This window comes from Sinocyclocheilus grahami, unplaced genomic scaffold (genome assembly GCF_001515645.1).
Source record: "Sinocyclocheilus grahami isolate Dianchi unplaced genomic scaffold, SAMN03320097.WGS_v1.1 scaffold1247.1, whole genome shotgun sequence".
Lineage (NCBI taxonomy): Eukaryota > Metazoa > Chordata > Actinopteri > Cypriniformes > Cyprinidae > Sinocyclocheilus > Sinocyclocheilus grahami.
Window position 1 is genome coordinate 38,257 of NW_015506426.1, and position 8,563 is coordinate 46,819.

At 37.8% G+C, this 8,563-nt stretch overlaps 1 protein-coding gene across 1 annotated transcript in view; it reads left to right on the forward strand.

The window, feature by feature from the left end:
• The window catches only part of LOC107568462 (phosphatidylinositol 3,4,5-trisphosphate 5-phosphatase 2A-like), a 47,098-nt gene that overhangs the window by 15,006 nt on the left and 23,529 nt on the right, over positions 1 to 8,563 (forward strand). Inside the window, exons 4-13 of the mRNA XM_016254432.1 lie at positions 208 to 304; positions 1,173 to 1,319; positions 3,341 to 3,431; positions 3,667 to 3,756; positions 5,081 to 5,176; positions 5,261 to 5,411; positions 5,509 to 5,615; positions 5,737 to 5,839; positions 7,227 to 7,423; positions 8,313 to 8,430. Coding sequence (XP_016109918.1) covers positions 208 to 304; positions 1,173 to 1,319; positions 3,341 to 3,431; positions 3,667 to 3,756; positions 5,081 to 5,176; positions 5,261 to 5,411; positions 5,509 to 5,615; positions 5,737 to 5,839; positions 7,227 to 7,423; positions 8,313 to 8,430 — 1,197 coding nt within the window. The remainder of the gene's footprint in view (positions 1 to 207; positions 305 to 1,172; positions 1,320 to 3,340; positions 3,432 to 3,666; positions 3,757 to 5,080; positions 5,177 to 5,260; positions 5,412 to 5,508; positions 5,616 to 5,736; positions 5,840 to 7,226; positions 7,424 to 8,312; positions 8,431 to 8,563) is intronic.

Sequence of the window (8,563 nt, forward strand, 5' to 3'; positions counted from 1 at the left end):
ACACTCACACTCACACTCACACACACACACTCACACACACACACACACACACACACACACACACACTCTCACACACACTCACTCACACACTCACTCACACACACACACACACACACTCTCACACACACTCACTCACACACACACACACACACTGACTGCGTGTATGTGTGTGTGTGTGTGCGTATGTGTGTGTGTGTGTGTGTTTAGATGGTGAAGATGAGAAGCCGCCCCTCCCTCCACGCACCGCCTCCACCAGCAGCCCCGCAGGCTCCGCCCTCATCAGTCCAGACACGCCCCCTGATAAGTAAGCCCCGCCTCTGCATTACTACATTAGCTGACTGAGAGAGCTGACAAGCACACATGAAATATAACAGAATGTAGTTTTTATTCATTGCTGTATTTTCTGAAATATTATAAGCCGCACCGGGTGACAATTTTGATTGTTGAGAGAAAAAAAACATGTTTCATCATGTTATTATTATATTCAGAAATAATATAAAATACTGGTAAATAAAAAAAAAAGATATATATACAAACATAAGCGTGTTTTTGTTCCTGTCACTCAACAAAAAATCCTTTAAATTTAACAGTATTCAAAACAGAACAGGAATGAAAAATATAAGTATAAAACAAACATAAATTATAAGGGCATCAGGTTTATTATAGTAAAACAACTTTTCATTAATTGAAATTAAAAAACATTAATAAAATTAAATATATATATAAATAACTAAATATATAACAAAAAAGATGGTCATTTTAATTTATTAATAAAATAACTAAAACTAATCTGAAATAAAAATGAATGAAAAACTACATAGACATAAAAAAAAAAACACAGCAAAATTACTAAAACTAACTGCTATTAAAATGAAAACCAAAAATATATTTCAAAATGCTAATAAAACTATAGTAGTATATCAGTGATACTAAATTCATTCATCATAAACATCATTTATTATAATCGTTCCTCTCTCATTCGACATGAGTGCAAATGAATGCGTTTGTATGTTTTTTGACATGAGTTTCATTATTTAAGTCACTTGAACTGAAAATAAAGTGTAGCTTGAATGCGATGCGAGTCACTTTATATAAAAGCATCTGTCGAATGCATGAATAATGAATGATTCCATTGCTGTTATGAATGAGCGTGTGTGTTAATGTCTCTGCAGCGTGACGGCGTCGAACGGCCTGAGCACCATCTCTCACGAGTATCTGAAGAGCAGCTACGCTCTGGATCTGGAGGCTGTCAAGCAGGGAGCAAACAGCCTTCCTCACCTCAACAAGACGCTGGTGGCGTCCTGCAAACGCCTGCATGGGTACACACCGCAGCTGCCGCTTGAACACGTGATGCAGGACGACTCACTGATGCGTGATGGAGTCATTAGAATGCAGTCATATGAGCCTAAACTTAAAGTTATATTTATATCACAAGCAATATCACACCAGCAAGAGTTCTGATTCTCCCCAATATCTTCTGCACCACTGCAATAATGCCATATTGATTTATACAACAAAAAGTTAATACGGTTACGTTTTAGACACAATATTGTCTGTTTTGGCCCAGTTTCGCAAATGAAAATAGTTCCAGTCAAAGCCACAACAGAACTGATGAGCGTCTGTGATCAACACACAGCAGTGATTCATTACTGAATGAATCTATGGCTTTGGACGAATCAAGTGAGTCAATGATTCAATGATCCTTTCATAGAGACTGCCTTCTTTTCGGAATGATTCAGCCATTTGAATGAATCAAGTAAGCCGGGTGATTCAGTGTCTCATTCATAAAGAGAGTCACTTGCTTTGTTTCTGAATGAATCAGTCGTTTGGATGAATCGAGTGAGCCAATGATTCAGTGACACATTCATAAAGACAGTGACTTGCTTCGTTTCTGAATGAATCAGCCGTTTGAATGAATCGAGTAAGCCAATGATTCAGTGACACATTCATAAAGACAGTGACTTGCTTCGTTTCTGAATGAATCAGCCGTTTGAATGAATCGAGTAAGCCAATGATTCAGTGACACATTCATAAAGACAGTGACTTGCTTCGTTTCTGAATGAATCAGCCGTTTGAATGAATCGAGTAAGCCAATGATTCAGTGACACATTCATAAAGACAGTGACTTGCTTCGTTTCTGAATGAATCAGCCGTTTGAATGAATCGAGTAAGCCAATGATTCAGTGACACATTCATAAAGACAGTGACTTGCTTCGTTTCTGAATGAATCAGCCGTTTGAATGAATCGAGTAAGCCAATGATTCAGTGACACATTCATAAAGACAGTGACTTGCTTCGTTTCTGAATGAATCAGCCGTTTGAATGAATCGAGTAAGCCAATGATTCAGTGACACATTCATAAAGACAGTGACTTGCTTCGTTTCTGAATGAATCAGCCGTTTGAATGAATCGAGTAAGCCAATGATTCAGTGACACATTCATAAAGACAGTGACTTGCTTCGTTTCTGAATGAATCAGCCGTTTGAATGAATCGAGTAAGCCAATGATTCAGTGACACATTCATAAAGACAGTGACTTGCTTCGTTTCTGAATGAATCAGCCGTTTGAATGAATCGAGTAAGCCAATGATTCAGTGACACATTCATAAAGACAGTGACTTGCTTCGTTTCTGAATGAATCAGCCGTTTGAATGAATCGAGTAAGCCAATGATTCAGTGACACATTCATAAAGACAGTGACTTGCTTCGTTTCTGAATGAATCAGCCGTTTGAATGAATCGAGTGAGCCAATGATTCAGTGTCTCATTCATAAAGAGAGTCACTTGCTTTGTTTCTGAATGAATCAGTCGTTTGGATGAATAGAGTGAGCCAATGATTCAGAGACGCATTCATAAAGACAGTAACTTGCTTCGTTTCTGAATGAATCAGTTGTTTCAATGAATCAGTTAAATGAATGTTTCAGTGACTCACCCATGAAGACGGTGACTTTGTTTCATATTTAGAGTATAATTTCATTTTTTTAATAATTTCATATTTCAGTATACATTTTTTAAAAACATTTACTATCATTTACTCATTCATTATTATTGTTATATCAAAATATTTCAGCTACTGAAGCTTCTTTTCTGTGTTCAGTGCTTTCCTCATGTAATACAATAATGTCTTTGATTGATCTTTTGAGGGGTGATATCTCAGCCCAAATTGATGCGTGTTACATTTGCAATTAATTAGTTGAATTAATAGGCACATCATGTAATTAAATTAGATAAATTTGAATGTCTTGACAGCCCTAGCACACACACACATGCACACAAACGCGTTCATTCATATGTACAAACGGTATTCTCTGTGTGTGTGTGTGTGTGTGTGTGTGTGTGTAGGGAGGTGGATAAGGTCCTGTGCGGTCTGGAGATCCTGTCGAAGGTCTTTGATCAGCAGAGCGCCTCCATGGTGTCCAGAATGATCCAGCAGGTGTGACATCACTTCCTGAGGGTTTGATGTGTGACTAGTAGATCTGATTCATTCATTCAGACGGTTTATAGTATTGCATTATGGATTTTTGAGCTCGTGTGTTTGTGTTTCTGGTGTTTGTTGATTCTGTTTTGTGTGATTAGTAAGTAACTTGTGTAATAAATGTGAGTCACTTTAGATAAAAGCGTCTGCTAATCTGCTAAATGTCTCTGAGTTGCGTAATCTCTGTCTGTAGACCATGTCTCAGGGTGGAGATCAAGAGCTGGAGCATCTGGTCACTAAACTGGCCATCCTCAAAGATCTGCTGTCATCTATAGAGAAGAAGGTAACGCACACGCACTCTCTCTCACACACACACACACACACACACACGCACTCTCTCTCACACACACACACACTCTCTCACACACACACACACACACACACACACACACACACACACACACAGCTAAATACATCAGACGTATCAATAGTTCCATCACATGTTATTTTAGAGCCAAAGAATCACTAGCTGCTCCTAAATTTCTGTATTTCAAAGTATGTACTTAGTTTGATGGAAAACTCACATCTTGATGTCCTCTGATAATTATTCACCTACTATATCACGAATACTGAGTGTTTGAGTATATCATATAATTTTTAAAATTTTATTTTCTGTCATTATTATTATTATTATTGTAATGTTTATTTAGTATTATATTTCTTAGAATATTATTATTGTTATTACTTATGTATTAAATTATTATTATTTCTTAAATAATTATGTATTAAATTATTACAAAATTATGATTAAAAAGAATTATCACTAGTGCTTTCAAATGATTAATCGCTTCCAAAATAAAAGTTTTTGTGTACAATATATATAAATAATATAAATATTTAATAATATATGTATTTATTGTGTATAAAAATACACAAACATACATGTATATATTTTTTTAAATATGTACGTGTGTGTGTATATATATATATATATAATTCAAATACAATTTATATTATATATAACAAAATTTTTCTTAAATATATACATGCATGTGTGTGTTTATATATACATAATAAATAAACACCGTACACACATTTATTATGTAAACAAAAACTTTTATTTTAGATGCGATTAATCACTTGACAGCACTAATTATTACTAATAATTACTCAAATTCTTGGCTCTGACAAATTGCTTTTGTTCCTTCATTGCAAGTTGCTTTGGATAAACGTGTCTGCTAAATGGGTATGAGAAAGGCACATAATAAATAAAATGTATTTATTTATTTGCTACTATTATTTGTTAATTCATTCATGCATTCATTTGTGCATTCGTTCATTAATTCGTTTGTGCATTCATTCATGCATTCATTCATTCGTTCATTCATTCATTAATTTGTGCGTTCATTCATTCATGCATTTGTACATTCATTCATTCATTCATTCGTTTGTGCGTTCATTCATTCATTCATTCATTTGTGCGTTCGTTCATTAATTCGTGCATTCATTCATTCGTGCATTCATTCATTCGTACATTCATTCATTCGTACATTCATTCATTCATTCATTTTTATAAATAAACTTACTCTTCTTTGCAATAATTGTGCATTTAATAGTACTTTAATATTCTGTCCACAAATGATGAAGATGAAAACACACTGTTTCAGGCTCTGAAGGCTCTTCAGGACATGAGCTCATCTACTCCGAACATCTCACCGCTGCTGTCCATCAGACACAAAGCTATTCCTGTGCAGACCTTCGAGGTACAAACACTCACACACACAAACATACACATTCCGAGCAATAATCAGTGCAGTCAGAGTAGCGTGTGTGTGTGTGTGTCTCAGGTGAAACTGGACGTGTATCTGGCCGACCTGACGAAGATCGGGAAGAGCCAGAAATACTCACTGAGTGTGGACGTGGAGGGAGGAAAACTGGTGGTGATGAAGAAGATGAAGGACGCACAGGAAGACTGGAACACGTTCACACACGACAAGAGTGAGTCTGATGATGATGATGATGAGTATTGAGTCTGTGCTGTTCACAGGGTTTGTCACAGGATGAAATCATGTTTAGCGAATGTTTGTGTTTGTAGTTCGGCAGCTGATAAAGTCTCAGCGTGTTCAGAATAAACTCGGAATCGTCTTTGAGAAGGAAAAAGACAAAAGCCAGAGGAAAGATTTCATCTTTGCCAGTGCAAAAGTAAGTCACTCAGATTAACACGGGCATTTCTGAATTCAGATTTTACAGGTACTCAATACAGTGTGTGATTAATCTGTATGCACACACACCACTAATTAATCGCCTGTCTCTCACCCTGTAGAAAAGGGAAGCATTCTGCCAACTGCTGCAGCTCATGAAGAACAAACATTCCAATCAGGACGAGCCCGACATGATCTCCATCTTCATCGGAACATGGAACATGGGTGAGAAACACACACACACACTCACATGCGCACACACACACTCACTCACTCACTCACTCACTCACTCACTCACTCACTCACTCACACACACACACACACACACACACACACGTTCGCACATAATCGCTCACACGCACTCACACGCACGCACGCACGCACACTCACTCACTCACACACACACACACACATTCTCACACACACTCACACACTCTCACACTAGGCTTGTTGCGATAGACGGTGTTTTCGGTTATACCGGTGTTAAGCCGCAACACCGGTTCCGTCATTTGCCCACCGCGGCACCGCCCCGCCACCGTCATTTTGATTTATTTATAGTAACAAAGATCATTTAGCCTAGTTCAGGTAGAGGACAGACACTTTTAAAAACTAAACGCTCAATGCAGCGTGCCGAGCCGTGCGGAACGACAGTGCACCACGGAGCAGGAGTCAGATTTGATTCATCACGTGAGGAGAGTGAGTCAAGCTGACGGACACGAGCGAGCTGAGAAACACAAGAGGATGGCAGAAGATTGTTTGGAAAGGAAACGCAAAGACACCTGTTTGGCAATATTTTTGATTTTGAAAAGCCTGTTGACTGGAAGCTTGTTTAAACATTCGTTTCTTATTTATTTGGTTCCACAGTGTTTGCAGATTACTTTATTTAAACTTTGTGTATTTTATTTATTTTATTTTACGTCAAGGTGTATATGCCGTGCTTTCAAGCTTTCTTACTCGTTTTGCTAATAAACCTTCTATGTTTCTTATTTATTTGGTTCCACAGTGTTTGCTGATTTTCAGTTTTATATACCTATTTAAACTTTGTGTAGCCTAAGTAGTTTGTTATTTTATTAGGCATATATGGTGTATTTTTATTCGTTTTGTTAATAAAAGTTCTGAGTTTGACGCTGTTGTTGCTTGAATTGAATCAATGCCGAATTGCCGCTAATTTGAAAGTGAAAGTAAAATTTGTACGGCACTTTTACAAGCAATTTGAAAGTGAAGAAAAGAGGAAAATTCAAACGAACTAACAACCCCCCCCCCCCCCCCCAAACGGTGCTACCGGTATTACCGGTGTTGTCACATGTCGATTAACTGGTGGCAAAATTTCCTCACCGTCACAACCCTAATACACACACTCACACACTCTCTCACACTCTCTCACACACACACACACACACACACACACACCCTCACACACACTCTCACACACACACACACACACACACACACACACTCTCTCTCTCTCACACACACACACACAATCATTTACTCATACACACCAAAAAAAAAGCACCATTTAGTATGTTTTTTTAAGCCTTTTGAATTTCAGGGACACAGGTAATGTCCTCATAACCCACTCAAACTGTGCACACACTCCGTCTCTCCTCAGGCGGTGTTCCTGCTCCGAAGTCGATGGGATCGTGGATTTTATCCCGAGGTTTGGGGAAGACTCTGGATGAGATGGCGGTGACGATCCCTCATGACATCTATGTGTTGGGGACGCAGGAGAACTCGGTGTGTGATAAGGAGTGGGTGGAGACGCTCCGCTGCGCCCTCAAAGACTACACCGAGATCGACTACAAACCCGTGAGACACGCTGCAGCTCTGAGCCTCACATTCTCACATTTCACTCTCATTTTTACTCTCTCTGTTATGTGCTCTTGACATTTTTAGTTTTAGGTTTTGTTATTGTGGTGGTATTTATATATTATATATTTTTATTAATATTTTGAATTGGGTATTATTTTTATATTTTTAGTTTTTAAGTTCATTTTAGTTTAATTTTTAAAAATGTTATGTGTTCGTGCATTTTTATTAGTTTTAGAATTTCATTTTAGTTTGGCTTTAAGAAATTTGTGCATGTGACGTTTTTATTAGTTTTATATTTATAATTTCATTTGTCCATTTTTTTCATCATTCATCATATTTATTTTATTTTAATAGATTTTTATTTCAGTTTTTTTATTTTAATTAATTAATTAATTAATTAAACTTATTTCAGTCAGTTCCCAAGTCAACATTTCTAATTGTTCTAAGTTTTTCATTCCAATATTTATATTTTGATTGCAGTTAACAGCAATGTTTTTCATAGTGCTAGGTTCGGTTAATGTTCGTGTTGATGTAGGTACTGTGGTTTAATAACATCCATGTTATTATTAGTGAGCTCAGACCGAGCTATCAAAGCATGTGTGAAAACAGTGTAAATGAAGAGAGATGCAGCTTAAATCTCTGAGAGCAGAAAGAGACTCATAATGAATCTTCCAGATGAAATCCAGCACATAAAACATCCAGCCGTGTGTGTATTTGTGTTTAATGATCCTGCGACTGTTATGACTGTGACTTTATTAGAGTTTAATGTGTTTTTCTGTCGTGGCGCTCGTCTGTGTTTCTCATCTGGCAGTTGAACTTTCCGCAGTAACTGAACGAGTTTGATCTGTGTGTGTGTGTGTGTGTGTGTGTGTGTGTTTGGCTGTAGATCGCAGTGCAGACACTGTGGAACATTAAGATCGTGGTGTTAGTGAAGGCCGAACACGAGAACCGCATCAGTCACGTGGGAATGTCCAGCGTCAAAACGGGAATCGCCAACACGCTCGGTCAGAACACACACACACTCACTCACTCACGCACGCACTCACTCACTCACTCATGCACGCACACTCTCTCTCTCACACACACACACACACACACACTCTCTCTCTCACACACACACACTCTCACACTCACACT